The sequence below is a fragment of the Mobula hypostoma genome, chromosome 31, assembly GCF_963921235.1.
Source record: "Mobula hypostoma chromosome 31, sMobHyp1.1, whole genome shotgun sequence".
Classification (NCBI taxonomy): Eukaryota; Metazoa; Chordata; class Chondrichthyes; order Myliobatiformes; family Myliobatidae; genus Mobula; species Mobula hypostoma.
The window spans coordinates 2,951,192-2,969,546 of record NC_086127.1 but is presented as its reverse complement, the minus strand read 5'-3'; the positions used below and the strand labels follow the sequence as shown (position 1 = coordinate 2,969,546).

The following is an 18,355-nucleotide window of genomic DNA, read 5'->3' as shown; positions in this document are numbered from 1 at the left end:
TAGAGGTGTACAAGATAATAAGAGGAATAGACAGAGTGGATAGCCAGTGCCTCTTCCCCAGGGCACCACTGCTCAATACAAGCGGACATGGCTTTAAGGTAAGGGGTGGGAAGTTCAAGGGGGATATTGGAGGAAGGTTTTTTACTCAGAGAGTGGTTGGTGCGTGGAATGCACTGCCTGAGTCAGTGGTGGAGGCAGATACACTAGTGAAGTTTAAGAGACTACCAGACAGGTATATAGAGGAATTTAAGTTGGGGTGGTTATATGGGATGCAGGGTATGAGGATCAGCACAACTTTATGGGCCGAAGGGCCTGTACTGTGCCATACTATTCTATGAGGATTGGAGGGAGGCGAATGTTGTCCCCTTGTTCAAAAAAGGTAGTAGGGATAGTCCGGGTAATTATAGACCAGTGAGCCTTACGTCTGTGGTGGGAAAGCTGTTGGAAAAGATTCTTAGAGATAGGATCTCTGGGCATTTAGAGAATCATGGTCTGATCAGGGACAGTGAGCATGGCTTTGTGAAGGGCAGATCGTGTCTAACAAGCCTGAGAGAGTTCTTTGAGGAGGTGACCAGGCATATAGATGAGGGTAGTGCCGTGGATGCGATCTATATGCATTTTAGTAAGGCATTTCACAACGTTCCACACGGTAGGCTTATTCGGAAAGTTAGAAGGTATGGGATCCAGGGAAGTTTGGCCAGGTGGATTCAGAATTGGCTTGCCTGCAGAAGGCAGAGGGTGGTGGTGGAGGGAGTACATTCAGACTGGAGGATTGTGACTAGTGGTGTCCCACAAGGATCTGTTCTGGGACATCTACTTTTCGTGATTTTTATTAATGACCTGAATGTGGGGGTAGAAGGGTGAGTTGGCAAGTTTGCAGACGACACAAAGGTTGGTGGTGTTGTAGATAGTGCAGAGGATTGTCAGAGATTGTAGAGAGACATTGATAGGATGCAGAAGTGGGCTGAGAAGTGGCAGATGGAGTTAAACCCGGAGAAGTGTGAGGTGGTACACTTTGGAAGGACAAACTCCAAGGCAGAGTACAAAGTAAATAGCAGGATACTTGGTAGTGTGGAGGAGCAGAGGGATCTCGGGGTACGTGTCCACAGATCCCTGAAAGTTGCCTCACAGGTGGATAGGGTAGTTAAGAAAGCTTACGGGGTGTTAGCTTTCATAAGTCGAGGGATAGAGTTTAAGAGTCGCGATGTAATGATGCAGCTCTATAAAACTCTGGTTAGGCCACACTTGGAGTACTGTGTCCAGTTCTGGTCACCTCACTATAGGAAGGATGTGGAAGCATTGGAAATGGTACAGAGGAGATTTACCAGGATGCTGCCTGGTTTAGAGAGTATGCATTATGATCAGAGATTAAGGGAGCTAGGGCTTTACTCTTTGTAGAGAGGGAAGATGAGGGGGAGATATGATAGAGGCATGCAAGATAGTCATAGTCATACTTTATTGATCCCAGGGGAAATTGGTTTTCATTACAGTTGTACCATAACAATAAATAGTAACAGAACCATAAATAGGTAAAGAGTAATATGTAAATTATGCCCGTAAATTATGAAATAAGTCCAGGGCCAGCCTATTGGCTCAGGGTGTCTGACCTTCCAAGGGAGGAGTTGTAAAGTTTGATGACCAAAGGCAGGAATGACTTCCTATGTGCTGCATCTCGGAGGAATGAGTCTTTGGCTGAATGTACTCCTGTGCCCACCCAGTACATTATGTACATTATGTATATTAAGAGGAATAGATAGAGTGGATAGCCAGCGCCTCTTCCCCAGGGCACCACTGCTCAATACAAGAGGACATGGCTTTAAGGTAAGGGGTGGGAAGTTCAAGGGGGATATTAGAGGAAGGTTTTTTACTCAGAGAGTGGTTGTTGCGTGGAATGCACTGCCTGAGTCAGTGGTGGAGGCAGATACACTAGTGAAGTTTAAGAGACTACTGGACAGGTATATGGAGGAATCTTAGGTGGGGGCTTATATGGGAGGCAGGGTTTGAGGGTTGGCACAACATTGTGGGCTGAAAGGCCTGTACTGTTCTATGTTCTATAAGAACAGAAGAAATAGGAGCAGGAGTCGGCCATCCGGCCTGTCGAGCCTGCTCTGCCACTCAATAAGATCATGGCTGATCTGGCCATGGTCTCATCTCCACCTGACTCCTAATTCTTCTACTGTGCAAAAATCAGGATCAGAATCAGGTTTATCATCACTGGCATGTGATGTGAAATTTGTTAACTTAGCAGCAGCAATTCAATACAACACATAATATAGAAGGGGGTAACATTTAATAATAATAATAAATAAATAACAGTATACGTACATTGAATAGATTTTAAATCGTGCAAAAGACAGAAATAATACATATTTAAAAAGTGTGGTAGTGTCCAAGGGTTCAATGTCCCTCTAGGAATCCGTCCACATTTACTGAGGCAGCCTCCACTGCTTCATTTGGGCAGAGAATTCCGCAGATTCACCACCCTCTGGGAAAATTAGTTCCTCCTCATCTCCGTCCTAAATCTAACCCACCCACCCCCCGAATCTTGAGGATATGTCCCCCAGTTCTAATCTCACCTACCTGTGGAAACAGCTTTCCTGCCTCTCTCATCCGTCGCTTTCATAATTTTACATGTTTCTATCTGATCTCCCCGACCTTGAGATTAATCTTCTCGCAGGCGTTTACAGATAAGTAAAGAATTAACTAAAAACTGGCAAAAAAAAAACAAACGTGCGAAGGAAAACAAGTCAGGCGCGTACAAACAATGTAAATAAATAATACCGAGGACATTAATTGTTGAAAAAATAGTTGGGGAATCTGGTGAGAAGTTAAGGCGAATGGTGTTATCTACGCTGTGCGGGGGGGGGGTCTTCAATGGAGGACGCTACCTTCTTGTGGCGGCGCTCCCTGCAGTGTACTCATTGGTGTTTTTTTTTGGGAGGGGGTCGTGGGGACGTTTCATGTGATGGACTGGGACTGTATCCACCGCTTTCGGGGCGCCTTTTCCCGTCTTGGCCGGGCGCTGATGCAACTCAAGTCGGGATACGTGCATGAGCTGCTCCAGCGCTTTAATCAATATTTCGAGCTGCTGTAGCGTCTCCGGCGTTTGCAATCTGCCCCCACCCTGATGAGCCGAGTTTGTGGGAGGGTGGGAAATAGGGCTACAGGAGATCCAGATGCCGCCACCAGCGGCCAATCGTACAGCCGGGAGGAGCGGGGACGACCAAAACGCCATCCCCCGCCAATAAATGTGGGGGGAGGGCGGGACTAACACCGGGTTGGCCGAGCCGGCCGAGGACTGACCAATGGCGAGAAGGCAAAGGGCGGTCGGGGAGACCCCGCCCCTGAACCAACGGCGAGCAGAGCGGACGGCGGAGCCGGAAGCGGATTGGCGAGTAGGGAATGTCAATCAGGTCGGTAACTGCCATGGCGACAGCCGTGTGGAGAGAGCCAGAGAGGGCGCGCGCGAGAGAAGCGGAGAACCGGGTCTCGTGAGCGCGCCGCTCAGGGCCGCGCGTCCCCGGCGGGCACGCGCGCGGCGCCAGAGGAGTGGGGGCGGGGCTCCGAGAAGATGGCGGCGGGAGAGCGGAGCGTTAGTGGTGGCGGCGGCGGCGGCGGCGGCGGGGGCCTGGGCGGACCGGCGGCTCGTTGTCACCGTGCGGGCCCGGGACCTGGTCCGGGTCCGGGCCTCGGACTGGCACGGGAGGAGGAGGAGGAGGAGGAGCAAAAGGAGCAGCAGCAGCAGCAGCAGCAGGCGGCACAGGAGGAAGGAGGAGGAAGTGGTGGTATTGCTGGAGGAGGAGAGCCGCAGGCCTGGGGCCTCGGCCTGGTCAAGCGGGAGAGGGCAGCGGAGGAGGAGAAGCTGCCGCCGCCGCGGCCGCGGCCGCAGGAGGAGGAGGAGGCGGACGACGCCGAAGAGGAGGCGGCGGAGGTGGAGGTGGAGTTGGAAATGGAGGAGCCTGTGGTCCGGGACAGGCCGCAGGTGAGGGACGGGGAGTGGGGGGGGGGTGGTATCTGGGGTGGGGTGGGGGGCAAGACCGTGAGATGCTGGGGTAGAATTAGGCCATTTGGCCCGTCGAGGCTGCTCGGCTTTTTCATCACTGCTGATCCATTCCCGCGCCCCAGTCCCTCTGCCCTTCCCCATGGATCAGTCACCCTCTTGCTTTAGATATCCCCAGTGACACCGTCTCCACGACCGCCCGTGGCAACGAATTCCACCGATTCACCGCCCTGTGGCCGAAGAGATTCCTCCTCGTCACTTTTCTAAATGGACGCCCCTCTCTTCTGAGGCTGTGTCCTCTGGTCCTGGACTCTCCCCACCATAGTAAACAATGAGATCTATTCCCATGTACACGCACTTCAATTTTTTTTTAAATTTCGGCCAGTATGACAGGCCCAGAGCCGTCAAACGACAACCCTTTCGTTCCCGGGCGGAGAGAACGGAGGGAGTGGGGGAGGATGAGGCGGCGGGGGGGGGGGTGGGGGGGTGAAGGTGGGGGAGAGGAGGAGGAAGGAGGACAGAGAGAGGAGGGAATGGGATTGTGTGTCATGCAGTCCGTCTTGATTTATGTATGTATGTCTGTCTGCTGTAGCCCTTCAAGGTACCCTCAGCCAGAACATGCAGGCACACACACACAATATCACCTTTCTGTGCCTCTGTCCCTTTCCAGGTGAGAACCCCCTTTCCCCCCAGACTAAATTTCAAATCAACTTCTCTCTCCAATGACCATATTCCCAGTTGTGTCTCTCTCTCTGTCTGTCTGTCTCCGTCTCTCTCTCTCTCTCTCTCTCTCTCTCTCCCTGTCTCTCTCTCTCCCTGTCTCTCTCTCTCTCCCTGTCTCTCTCTCTCTCCCTGTCTCTCTCTCTCTCCCTGTCTCTCTCTCTCTCCCTGTCTCTCTCTCTCTCCCTGTCTCTCTCTCTCTCCCTGTCTCTCTCTCTCTCCCTGTCTCTCTCTCTCTCCCTGTCTCTCTCTCTCTCCCTGTCTCTCTCTCTCTCTCTCCCTGTCTCTCTCTCTCTCTCTCCCTGTCTCTCTCTCTCTCTCTCCCTCTCTCTCTCTCTCCCTGTCTCTCTCTCTCTCCCTGTCTCTCTCTCTCTCCCTGTCTCTCTCTCTCTCTCCCTGTCTCTCTCTCTCTCTCTCCCTGTCTCTCTCTCTCTCTCTCTCCCTGTCTCTCTCTCTCTCTCTCCCTGTCTCTCTCTCTCTCTCTCCCTGTCTCTCTCTCTCTCTCTCCCTGTCTCTCTCTCTCTCTCCCTGTCTCTCTCTCTCTCTCCCTGTCTCTCTCTCTCTCTCCCTGTCTCTCTCTCTCTCTCCCTGTCTCTCTCTCTCTCTCCCTGTCTCTCTCTCTCTCTCCCTGTCTCTCTCTCTCTCTCCCTGTCTCTCTCTCTCTCTCCCTGTCTCTCTCTCTCTCTCCCTGTCTCTCTCTCTCTCTCTCCCTTCTCTCTCTCTCTCTCCCTGTCTCTCTCTCTCTCTCCCTGTCTCTCTCTCTCTCTCCCTGTCTCTCTCTCTCTCTCCCTGTCTCTCTCTCTCTCTCCCTGTCTCTCTCTCTCTCTCCCTGTCTCTCTCTCTCTCCCTGTCTCTCTCTCTCTCTCCCTGTCTCTCTCTCTCTCTCCCTGTCTCTCTCTCTCTCTCTCCCTGTCTCGCCCTCTCGCTCCCTGTCTCTCTCTCTCTCTCTCTCGCTCCCTCCCTCTCTCTCTCTCTCGCTCCCTGTCTCTCTCTCTGTCTCTCTAATTCTTCCAATTCTCTTCCCTGGTGCAGCTCTCTGACTGTATCTCTGAGATTCGGGTTCAACACCACCAGCGCGTGTCGTGAAATTTGAAGTGTATAATGATTTTTAAAAGAAAGCCATGAATTGCAACCAGTAAATTAATTTGGCTCAGGAAGGGGCGTGAGTTCAGGGCGTGATGGGCTTTACTGTCCGTTCGGAAATCTGATGGCGGAGGGGGAAGAGGCTGCTCGTGAAACCTGGAGACCCCTTGGTGAAAGCAGTGAGACGAGGTCAAGCCCTGGGTGGTTAGGGGTCTTCAGAAGAGGGATGCCGCCTTCTCTGAAGGCGTCGCCTTTTCGAGGGTGTCCTCGATGCTGGTGCCCACGATGGAGCTGAGTTTACAGCTCCCCCCCCCCGATCCCGTGCAGTGGCCCCACCCATACCAGTGCCCCTCTTCCCCGTGTGTGTGTGCGTCTCTCCTTTTTCTCTCTCTGCACGTGTGTGTACGGTGCCTTGAAAAAGTTTTCAGCCCCCCCCCCCACAACTACCTTCACATTTTACTGCCTCATCCTCTAAATTTTAAATGTACTGGAGTGGGATCTCTCGAGCGACTCTGCAAGACACTGTGCAGCGTGTCAAGTCGAGAGCAAAAATTCCTGAACCTGTCCACAATTTACTAAAGATTCAAAAAATGAAGGAAAAATTGTGAGGCTGAAAAAGTATTCCTCCTCTTTGTAATTACTACGCCGACTTTCCTCAGTTGCGATACACGCCCCGACCGACTCGCCCAATTTGTGTGTGTAGAAAATTGGAGAACTGGCTGTTTTTGGATGAATTTGTGCGAATAAATGCCCCCCCCCTCTCTCTGCAAAGGTCCAGCAGTATGGTAGATTTTCAACAGACCAAACCAAAATGAAGGCAAAAGAGCATTCAAGACAAGTCAGGGAAATGATAATAGAGAAGTACAGATCTGGGGAAGGGTACAAGACCATCTCGAAGGCTCTGAACATCCCCCGGAGCTCGGTGCAGTCCATCGTGAAGAAGTGGAAGAAGTACGAGACGACGGCCACCCTGCCGAGGTCGGGCCGCCCCTGTAAACCGGGCCGGCGGAGGAGAACGGCCCTGGCAAGGGACACCACAGCAGGCGCTCTGAGCACGAGGCAGGCGTCGGCGGCTGCGACCGGGGGCGAGGTCCATGGCTCCGCCATCTGAGGCCGTCCACGGAGAGAGCGCTCCCGGGAGGGGCGGCGAGGACCGAGGCCCCTGACTGAAAGTGAAAGCCCGTCCTCGCCCGTAGAGACTTTGCAAAGCGTCACTGGAAATTATGGTCGAGACACAGGGCGCCCGCCCCCCTGGTGGCCGGAGGAGACTAAAGCGGAACTTGGTGCCCTCAAGCACGGTGCGGCGCAAAATCGGACGCTGCCCGCCGTCCACAGTGTGGTGGGGCTGTGTGTGGGGGTGCCTCTTGGCAGCGGGGACTGGAAATCTGGTCTCGGGATTGAGCTGCGAGCAGAGAGATCCGTGAATGGAAGCCCGCTGGCCTCTGCCGGAAAGCTTAAACTGGGGAGGACCTTCGCATTTTCGGCTGGACGGCGCCCCGAGGCAGACTGCCAGAGCGGCTCCCGTTGAGTAAAGTTGATGCCCTTGAGTGGCCCAGTCAGAGACTGCCCGTAACCCGTCCGATCGAAGGTCCCTGGCGGGATCTCGGGATTGCTGTCCGACGCTGCTTCCCCACTGATCTGGCACAGCCTGAGCGATTTTACAAGGAGGACTGGGTGAATCTTGCTCCCTCACATTGTGCAAAGCCAAAAGAGACTTGCCCAAGAAGGCTGGTGGCTGTAATACCTGCGAGAGGTGGTTCAACTAAGCACTGAGCAAAGGGGAGTGAATACTTTTGAACTGCTGACATTTCAGTCTGTGAATTTTTAAGTTTTTCTTGCGTTACAATTTTCCCTGGTAATTTTTATCTCTACTGTGGAGAAATAAAAAGAGCATGTGATTCACAAATAAAACATTCTCAGTTAAATTGATCAAAATCCCTGGTTGTAGTACTCATTTCATGTGAAGAAAGGGTTGAGGGCTGAACTCCTTCACAAGGCACTGTATTTCCCTTGGCCACTGCCCACGTCTTTGTGTGTGTGTGTCTGTCTGTCTCTGTCTCTCTCTATCTCTCTCAGTCTGTCTGCGTGTATGAGTTTTTCTTTCGGCCTGTGCCTGCGCTTATGTGTGTCTCTTTCTCGGCCTCTGCCCAAATGCACGTGTGTGTCCCCTCTCCCCCTCTCCCCCTGCACGCGTCTGTCTCTGTCACTCCCCCAGCCCACACAAACCCATCTCCCTTCTCTCCGCAACCCCCCAGCCCCTGCTGTATCTTGTTACAACTCTTAACCCTCGATAATAACAATCAGCTTGTCATGCAAGGATCTGTATCTTCTGACAAGTACGTTCAATGGCTCAGTCCTCAAACGCCTACATCGACCAACTGGACCTCTGCACGCGCACACTCACGACGTTTCCCTGACCCCCCCCACTGTAAGCAGTCAGAAATGGGGGAAGGTTGTCCTTTGGAAAAGGAGTCGCCACACTTGTACTGATGTGTTCTCCACTTATGTGCCTGGGGGAGGGAGAAGGGGGCCCATCTACTTCTGCGAGGGTTGGTCTCCATGGAGCCTCTGGCAAGGAGGATGCAGGCATACTGCGGTCAATCGCCTTTCCCCCTCGTCACCTCGCTCCCTGGTGTCTTAGTTGCCTGGAGCCGCTCCCTCAGGACGTCCCCAGGCCGAGCAGCCTGTCCCAGTATCCTCAGTGATACCCCTCAACTGCTGTGCCCTGAAAAGTCTGGTGTACATGTTACTTTCTGGTTTCATTTTCCTGCCTTCCCCATCCCCCCCCCAAACAGTCACCAGGCCCCTTAGCACCACGGGCTGGTTTTTGGTTTGCATGCTCGTGGGAGATCCTTCCCCCTCCACCCTTACCGTGCCCACGCCCCCCCGAATTGCTCCGATCCGCGTGCCTCCCTGTTCCTCTCTCCTCTTTCAGGCCCAAGAGCCGGGCGCGCGCGCTGCCCTCCTCCGCTCCGCGCAGCGAGCTGTCCCCGCAGCCTGCCCGCCTCCGCTTTCGAAGGCGCTCGGCCTGACCTCTGGCGTTCTGTGTTCCTCCCGTCTGCATCGCCTCGGAGTTTGAAAGCAAGAGCTCGCGATCGGAGTCCGTGCCCGTCACCACGTACGACCCTGAGACTTCCCCCCCCCCCACCGCTGGCGCACTCGTCCAAATCTGTCACGCGATCCGTCGAGGGCACAGAGGATGTGGAAATGAGTAAATGTGTACACATACAGAGGCCTTAAAGTTAGACCGTGGGTTGTGGGAACAGCTCAATAGAGTGAGTGAAGTGGTCCCCCTTTTGTTCAAGAGTCTGGTGTTTGAGGGTAGGGGAGGCTCCTGTACCTCCTTTCTGATGTTTGAGGAGTAATACCTGTTCCTGAACCTGGTGGTGTGGGTCCTGAGGCTCCTGTATCTCCTTCCTGATGTTTGAGGGGTAATACCTGTTCCTGAACCTGGTGGTGTGGGTCCTGAGGCTCCTGTACCTCCTTCCTGATGATTGAGTGGTAATAACTGTTCCTGAACCTGGTGGTGTGAGTCCTGAGGCTCCTGTACCTCCTTCCTGATGATTGAGGGGTAATAACTGTTCCTGAACCTGGTGGTGTGAGTCCTGAGGCTCCTGTAACCTTCCATCAGATGACAGCAGTGAGCGGAGAGCACGGCCTGGGTGGTGAGGACGTTCGCGTTTAAATCGCTGCAATCTATCTTCAGCCCCTCCACTTGGTGCTGAGGTTCTCGTTGTTCAGTACTTTCCCCGCACTTCACTGAAACTGGCGCGTGGGTAACAAATCCGCACTGCTCCGCCCTTGTGAGTTAGGTGGCTCGTCTTTTATCGGGCCGTTGCCGTGTGACCGCGATCGGTCTTGGCTAGAACCCCCCCCCCCCACGGAAAGCGGTTTGCCACTGCCTCCTCCTGGGCAGTGTCTCTCTCCCCCCCACCAGGCATTATCTTCCGAGATGGTCTGCCCGGCATTGGTGGTCGCAGAACTGGGACTTGTGGTAATGCACCAGCCCCGCCTCTCCCCGCGGTTTCACGTGACTCTGATCCGGGGGTGGGGTGGGTGCTACACCTTGCCCGAGGGTGACCTGCAGGCTCGTGGAGGGAAGGAGCGCCCTCTCTCCTCCTCCGGTAGAGACACATCTCCACTCCGCCGCCTTGGCGTGTCCGTGAGCCTCTCACTTCAAGGTATTCGCACTCCGAGCAGGACAGTTTTGTTCCCCCTCTTCTGATCTGGAGCGCCTGGAGATGGAGCAGGGCAGATGGCGGCGGGGGGGGGAAGAGGTGAATAAATAAACTCCGTCAAGCGGCTGGACCCAGTCAGGCTGCTGAGCACCGTTGGTGTGAGCACGGACGCGTGCACCGCAGCCCCCAGCCCTCTCTTCTCCTCACCACCCCGCTTCCCTGTGTCCCCGTGACCTACCTGAAGTCAGTGATCACCTCTCCTTCCCTGCTGACACTGGTCAGCATGTCATTAGGCGATGTCACCAGGCAATTAGGTGATGTCACCATGTCATTAGGCGATGTCACCAGGTGATGTCACCAGGCTCTCTCGTCTCTGAGAGTGTGGTATCGCAGGAGGGGTCACCTTGAATCTGGCTTTCCGGGCCAAAAGACCTCGCCCTGTGCTGCAGTGCCGATCACGGACAGCCCAGGGTGAGTTATCCAGTCAGCTTGCTGGTGAGGAGACGGGTCGTGGTTGTAGCGGCGCGTTATTTAGTCAGAGGTCCGTGACCGGAGGGGCGCGCTCGTGTTTGCTGGCCTCAGTTGCAATTTAGATGACACCAGAGTGGGCGGTGCCTGTAAAAAGTATTCTCACGCTGCGTTTAATTTGGCTCAGGAAAAAGGCCCCTTCGCGTCAAAGTGAAAGCAGATCCCTACAAAGTGGTCTAATTGCAGAGGCAAGACTCAAAATTAATTGATTGCATGAGTATTCACCCCCTTCAAGTCAGTATTTAGTAGATGCACCCTTGGCAGCAATCGCAGCCTTGAGTTTGTGTTGATAGGGCCCTATCAGCCTTGCACATCTGGATGCTGCAATTTTTCCCCATTCTTCTTTACAAAGCTGCTCGGGCTCTGTCAGACTGTGTGGGGATCGTGAGGGAACAGCCCTTTTCGGGTCCAGCCGCAAATTCTCAACTGGGTTGAGGCCCGGGCTCCGACTTGGCCAGTCCAGGACGTTACTTCAACGCGCGCAAAATGCTGGAGGAACCCAGCAGGCCAGGCAGAGCGTCTGTGGAAAAGAGGAAAGAGTCAGCGTTTCGGGCCAGGACCCTTCATCAGGACTGGAGGGAAAAAAGATGAGTTGGGTAAAAAAAAAAGTGGGTGGTGGGGGGGTGGGGGAGGATTTACCGCAAGGTGATAGGTGAGACCGGGAGGAGGGTGAAGTAAAGAGCTGGGAAGTTGATTGGTGAAAGAGATACGGGGCTGGAGAAGGGGGAATCTGATTGGAGAGGACAGAAGACCATGGAAGATAGTAAAAGTGGGGGAGGAACACCAGAGGGAGGTGATGGGCAGGTTAGGAGAGAAAACGAGAGAGCGAAATGGGGTGGGAAGGGTGAAGGTGCGGGGGGACGTTACCGGAAGTTTGAAAAATCGACGTTCATGCCAGCAGGTTGGGGGCCACCCAGACGGAATATAAGGTGTTGCTACTCCAACCTGAGTGTGGCCTCATCGTGACAGTAGAGGAGGCCGTGGACTGACATATGGGAAGTGGAATTAAAATGGCCTCTCAACAGGAATTCTGCAGATGCTGGAAATTCAAGCAACACACATCAAAGTTGCTGGTGAACGCAGCAGGCCAGGCAGCATCTCTAGGAAGAGGTACAGTCGATGTTTCAGGCCGAGACCTGACGAAGGGTCTCGGCCTGAAACGTCGACTGTACCTCTTCCTAGAGATGCTGCCTGGCCTGCTGCGTTCACCAGCAACTTTGATGTGTGTTGCTTAAAATGGCCTCTACCTTGCTGAGGCCTGGCGACAACTGTCGGATACCTCTTACTTGCCCCTCGGACAGGACCCCACGAAGGAGCACCAGGCCATTGTCTTCCCACACCATCACCAACCATATCGACGCTGGGAATCTCCCATCCACCGCCACCGACCTCATAGTTCCCGCAGCCCGCACTTCCCGATTCTACCTCCTACCCTGGATCCACAAACCTGCCTGTGCGGGTAGACCCAGTGTTTCAGCCTGTTCCTGCCCCACTGAACTTGTATCGGCATATCTTGACTCTGTGTTTTATCCTCTCTGGTTTAGTCCCTTCCTGCCTCCAACCGTGACACAAAGCTGGGTGGCAGTGTGAGATGTGAGGAGGATGTTATGAGAATGCAGGGAGACTTGTAGAGGTTGGGTGAGTGGGCAGATGCATGGCAGATGCAGTTTAATGTGGATAAATGTGAGGTTATCCACTTTGGTGGCAAGAACAGGAAGGCAGATTACTATCTGAGTGGTGTCAAGTTTGGAAAAGGGGAAGTACAGCGAGATCGAGGTGTTCTTGTACATCAGTCACTGAAAGCAAGCATGCAGGTACAGCAGGCAGTGAAGAAAGCTAATGGCATGCTGGCCTTCATAACAAGGGGAGTTGAGTATGGGAGCAAAGAGGTCCTTCTGCAGTTGTACAGGGCCCTGGTGAGACCACACCTGGAGTATTGTGTACAGTTTTGGTCTCCAAATTTGAGGAAGGACATTCTTGCTATTGAGGGAGTGCAGTGTAGGTTCACGAGGTTAATTCCCGGGATGGCGGGACTGTCATATGTTGAAAGATTGGAGCGACTGGGCTTGTATACACACTGGAATTTAGAAGGATAAGAGGGGATCTGATTGAAACAGAGAAGATTATTAAGGGATTGGACACGCTGGAGGCAGGAAACATGTTCCCGATGTTGGGGGAGTCCAGAACCAGAGGCCACATTTTAAGAATAAGGGGTAGGCCATTTAGAACGGAGTTGAGGAAAAACTTTTTCACCCAGAGAGTTGTGGTTCTTTGGAATGCTCTGCCTGAGAGGGCAGTGGAGGCCAATTCTCTGGATTCTTTCAAGAAAGAGTTATATAGAGCTCTTAAAGATAGCGGAGTCAAAGGTTATGGGGAGAAGGCAGGAACTGGATACTGATTGTGGATGATCAGCCATGATCACAGTGAATGGCGGTGCTGGCTGGAAGGGCCGAATGGCCTTCTCCTGCACCTATTGTCTATTGACAGTTCACATGCTCATAATCTTGTCAATGATTTCAAGTTCCTTGCTCCCGATCGTCTTATTTTCACTGCGGATGTCTGGTCCCTGTACACCTTCATTCCCCACCGTGAAGGTTCACAGTTTCTTTCTGGGCACCAGACCCAACCAGTTCCCCTCTGGCACTGCCCATCCTCACTCTTAATAATTCTTCCTTTGGCTCCTCTCACTTCCTACAAGCAATAGGTGCAGCCGGGGGCACTCGCATGGGTCCCAGCTATGCCTGCCCGTTTGTCGGCCACATGGAACGGTCTGTGATCCAAGCCTACGCTGCTGTCACTCCCCAGTTTTTCCTGCGCCACATTCACGACTGCATTTGTGCTGCTTCCTGCACCCGTGCAGTGCTGGTCAACTTCATCAAATCTGTCTTCAGTTTCAACCCTGATCTTGGATTTGCCTGGTCCATTTCCGACACTTCCCTCCCTTTCCTCGATCTCTCCGTCTCTGGAGACAGGCTGTCTGATATAAACCCACTGACTCTCACAGCTACCTGGGCTCTACCTCCTCCCACCCTGTTACTTGTGGGGGGGGGGGAAGACACGCCGTCCCCTTCTCTCAAGTCCTCCATCTCCACCGCATCTGCTCCCAGGATGAGGCTTTTCATTTCAGAACTAAGGAGATGGCCTCGTCCTTCAAAGACAGGGGCCTCCCTTCCTCTGCCAACATTGCTGCCCTCTCCCACAGCTCTTCCCTTTCCCGCACATCTGCTTCCATCGCCCTACCGGCGATAGGGTTCCTCTTGTCCTCACCTGCCACCCCACCAGCCTCCGTGTCCAGCAGATAATTCTCTGAAGCCTCCGCCACCTCCAACAGGATCCCACCACCAAACGCATAACACATCTTTCCCTCCCCTCCCTCTACCCCCACATAACTCGTCTTGTCTTTCCTTCCCTCCCTCCCTCTCCCTCCACATAACTCGTCTCTCCCTCCACATAACTCGTCCCTCCCTCCCTCCACATCACTCGTCTCCCTCCCTCCCTCCACATCACTCGTCTGTCTTTCCCTGCCTCCCCCTCCCTCCACATAACACGTCTCTCCCTCCCTCCCTCTCCTTCCACATATCTCGTCTCCCCCTCCCTCCTTCTCCCCCCACATAACCCATCTTTCCTTCCCTCCTTCCACATAACTCGTCTTTCCCTCCCTCCCTCCACATATCTCGTCTTTCCCTCGCTCCCTCTCCCTCCACACATCGCGTCTGTCCCTCCCTCCCTCTCCCCCCCCACAAAACCCGTCTTTCCTTCCCTCCCTCCACACATCTCGTCTTTCCCTCCCTCCCACTACCCCACCGCTACTTTCTGCTTTCCGCAGCGATCGCTCCCTACGCGACTCCCTTGTCCATTCGTCCCTCCCCACTGATCTCCCTCCCAGCCCTCATCCTTAGGAGCAGAACGAGTACTGCACCTGCCCTGACACCTCCTCCCTCACCGCCATCCATCCAGGGGCCCAGACAGTCCTTCTAGGTGAGGCGACACTTCACCTGCAAGTCTGTTGGGGTCACCGGCTGTGTCCGGTGCTGCCGGTGTGGCCTGCTGTCTATCGGTGACATACCCGGTGCAGGTCGGGAGACTGCTTCGCCGTTGGCCGGAAAAGGCAGGATCTCCCTGTGGGCAGCCTTTTTAATTCCACTTCCCGTTCCCATTCCGACATGTCAGTCCCCGGCTGTGTCTAACACCGTGATGAAGCCACACTCAGGTTATTCTATTCTGCCCAGGGTAGCCCGATGTCGTCAGCGTCGATTCCTCGAAATTCCAGTAATGCCAAACCTGCCCCTTCACCATTCCCTGTTCCCATTTCCCTCCCCTCACCTGCTGATCGCCTCCCTCTGGAGCTCTCTCCCTTTTCTTTCTCCCAGGGCCTTCTGTCCTCTCCTGCCAGATTCCCCCTTTCTCCGGTCCTGTATCTTTCACCAATCGACTCCCCAGCTCCTTTTCCTCACCCCCTTCCTGCCCCCTTCCCCAGTTTCACCTCCCACCTTGTGGTCCCCCCTCACTTCCTTACTCTGGCTCCATCTTCTTCGTCCCCCTGTCCTGCCGAAGGCTCTCGGCCCGAAGCGTCAGCTGTTTCACTCTTTTTTTCCGACGGATGCTGCCTGGCCTGCTGAGTTCCTCTGGCGTTTTGTGTGTGTTGCTTTGGATTTCCAGCGTCCTACTTGTGCCAGGACATTAACTTTCTTCTTGTTGTTTTGTTTTTTTAGCCATTCCTGCGTAGCTGTGGCTTTACGCTTGGGGGCCGTTGTCTTGCTGGAAAGCAAATCTTCTCCCCCGTCGCAGTTCTCCTGCAGGCTGCATCAGGTTTTCCTGCGGGACTTCCCTGTATTTTGCTGCATTCATTTTACCCTCTGCCTTCACAGGCCTTCCGGGGCCTGCCGCAGTGCAGCATCCCCACAGCACGATGCAGCCGCCCCCATACTTCACGGTAGGGATGGTGTGCGGTGTTTAGCTTAAACCAGACCTAGTGTTCAGTCTGATGGCCAAAAAGCCACAGTTTTGGTTTCGTCAGACCACAGAGCCACCTTCCGGCTGTCTTCGGAGTCTCCCACCTGCCTTCAGTCGAGATTTCATGAGGGTTTTTATTTTTCAACGTGACTTTCTCTTTGCCAGTTTTCCATAAAGCTGTGACTGATGAAGCACCAGTTGTTGTACGCGCAGCCTCTCCCATCTCACCCACTGAAGCTTGTAACTCCTCCGGAGTTGTCACAGGTCTCTTGGTGCCCTCCCCCCCCCCCCCCACCGCCCCTTCACGAGGCCCCTTCTTGCACGGTCACTCAAGCTTTCAAGGACGGCCTTCTCCAGGCCAGATCTACGGCTGTGCCATATTCTTTCCGTGTCTTCGTGATTGACTTAACCGTACTCCAAGGGGGTCTTCAGTGACTTGGAAATTTCCTTACATCCATCTCCTGACTTGTGCTTTTGCAATAATGCTTTTGCGGAGTTGCTAGCCGTGTTCTTTTAGTTTTTGCCCGGATACTGACTCACCAGCAGTCGGACCTTCCAGATACAACCAGTTGAAGCACCTTGGCTGCACACGGTTATCTTCATTGAACTAATTATGTGACTTTTGAAGCCAATTGGCTGCGCCTGTGATTTGGTGGTGTCATGTCAAAGGGGGTGAATACTTATACTGGTGCAGGAAGCAGAGATTTACATTCTTGGATCACTGGGGTATGTTTCGGGGTAAGGATGAATTGTACAAAAGGGACGGGTTGCACCTTAATAAGCGGGGCACCAGCATTCTGGCAGGCAGGTTTGCCTCTGCAACACGGGTGTGTTTAAACTAAGTTATGGGGCGGGGGGGGGGACGAACTGGAAACATAAGGATGGAGATAAAGGGAAGTGAGAATAAGAAAAGTTAAGAATGATAACAGAATCAACAGAGCAGAAAGCTCAAGAAGGGATCGTACAGTATGGCCAAGTGAAATAGGAATTGATATGGGAGGTGAGGGGAGTAATGAATTAAACGTATTATATATGAATGCACGGAGTACAAGAAATAAAGTGGATGAGCTTGAGGCTCAGTTGGAAATTGGTAAGTGTGATGTTGTGGGAATAACAGAGACATGGCTTCAAGTGGACCAGGCCTGGGAAATGAATATTCAAGGATATACGTCCTATCGAAAGGACAGACTGATGAGCAGAGAGGGTGGGGTGGCTCTGTTGGTGAGGAATGATATTCAGTCCCTTGCGAGGGGGGACGCAGAATCAGGAGACGTAGAGTCAGTATGGATAGAACTGAGAAATTCTAAGGGTAGAAAGACCCTGATGGGAGTTATCTACAGGCCCCCAAACAGTAGTCTGGATGTAGGGCGTAAGTTGAATCAAGAGTTAAAATTGGCATGTCGCAAAGGTAATGCTACAGTTGTTATGGGGGACTTCAACATGCAGTTAGACTGGAGGAATCAGGTTGGTACAGGACCACAAGAAAGGGAGTTTGTGGAGTCCCTCCGAGATGGATTCTTAGAACAGCTTGTACTGGAGCCTACCAGAGAGAACGCAATTCTAGATTTAGTGTTGTGCAATGAACCGGATTTGATCAGGGACCTCGAGGTAAAGGAGCCATTAGGAGGTAGTGACCATAATATGATAAGTTTTAATGGACAATTTGAGAGGGAGAAGGGAAACTCAGAAGTGTCAGTATTACAGTTGAACAAAGGGAACTATGGTGCTATGAGGGAGGACCTGGCCAAAGTTCAAAGGAACAATACTCTAGCAGGGATGACAGTGGAACAGCAATGGCAAGTGTTTCTGGGAATAATGCAGAAGGTGCAGGATCAGATCATTCCAAAGAGGAAGAAAGATCCTAAGGGGATTAAGGGGAGGCCGTGGCTGACAAGGGAAGTAATGGACAGTATAAAATAAAAGAGAAGAAGTATAACATAGCAAAGACGAGTGGGAAGCCGGAGGATTGGGAAACTTTTAAAGAGCAACAGAAGGTAACTAAAAAGGTAATACATGGAGAAAAAAACGAGGTACAAAGGTAAACCAGCCAAAAATATAAAGGAAGATAGTAAAGGTTTCTTTAGGTGTGTGAAAAGGAAAAAAAAGTTAAGACCAAGATTGGGCCCTTGAAGACAGAAACGGGTGAACTTATTATGGGGAACAAGGAAATGGCAGATGAGTTGAACAGGTACTTTGGATCTGTCTTCACTAGGGAAGACACAAACAATCTCCCAGATGTAATAGTGCCCAAAGGACCGAGGGCAATGGATGAATTGAAGGAAATTTATATTAGGCAGGAAATGGTGTTGGACAGGCTGTTGGGTGTGAAGGCTGATAAATCCCCAGGACCTGATGGTCTGCATCCCAGGGTACTTAAGGAGGTGGCTGTAGAAATCGTGGACGCATTGGTAATCATTTTCCAATGTTCTATAGATTCAGGATCAGTTCCTGTGGATTGGAGGGTGGCTGATGTTGTCCCTCTCTTTAAGAAGGGAGGAAGAGAGAAAACAGGGAATTACAGACTGGTTAGCCTGACGTCGGTGGTGGGAAAGATGCTGGAGTCAATTATAAAAGATGAAATTACGACACATCTGATAGCAGTAACAGGATCGGTCCGAGTCAGCATGGATTTACGAACGGGAAATCATGCATGACTAATCTCAAAGAGTAGCGATTAACGGGTCCCTTTCAGAATGGCAGGCGGTGACCACTGGGGTACCGCAGGGTTCAGTGCTGGGACCGCAGCTGTTTACAATGTATATTAATGATTTAGATGAGGGAATTAAAAGTAACATTAGCAAATTTGCCGATGACACAAAGCTGGGTGGCGGTGTGAAATGTGAGGAGGATGTTATGAGAATGCAGGGTGACTTGGACAGACTGGGTGAGTGGG

General features: G+C 52.7%; 1 protein-coding gene across 1 annotated transcript in view; it reads left to right on the top strand.

Annotated features, from left to right (window-relative positions):
• Positions 1-3,562: 3,562 nt before the first annotated feature.
• zfp91 (ZFP91 zinc finger protein, atypical E3 ubiquitin ligase) overlaps positions 3,563-18,355 on the top strand; it is a 121,804-nt gene continuing 107,011 nt past the window's right edge. Inside the window, exon 1 of the mRNA XM_063036731.1 lies at positions 3,563-3,982. Within this exon, the coding sequence (XP_062892801.1) occupies positions 3,572-3,982 (411 nt within the window). The 5' untranslated portion in view covers positions 3,563-3,571. The remainder of the gene's footprint in view (positions 3,983-18,355) is intronic.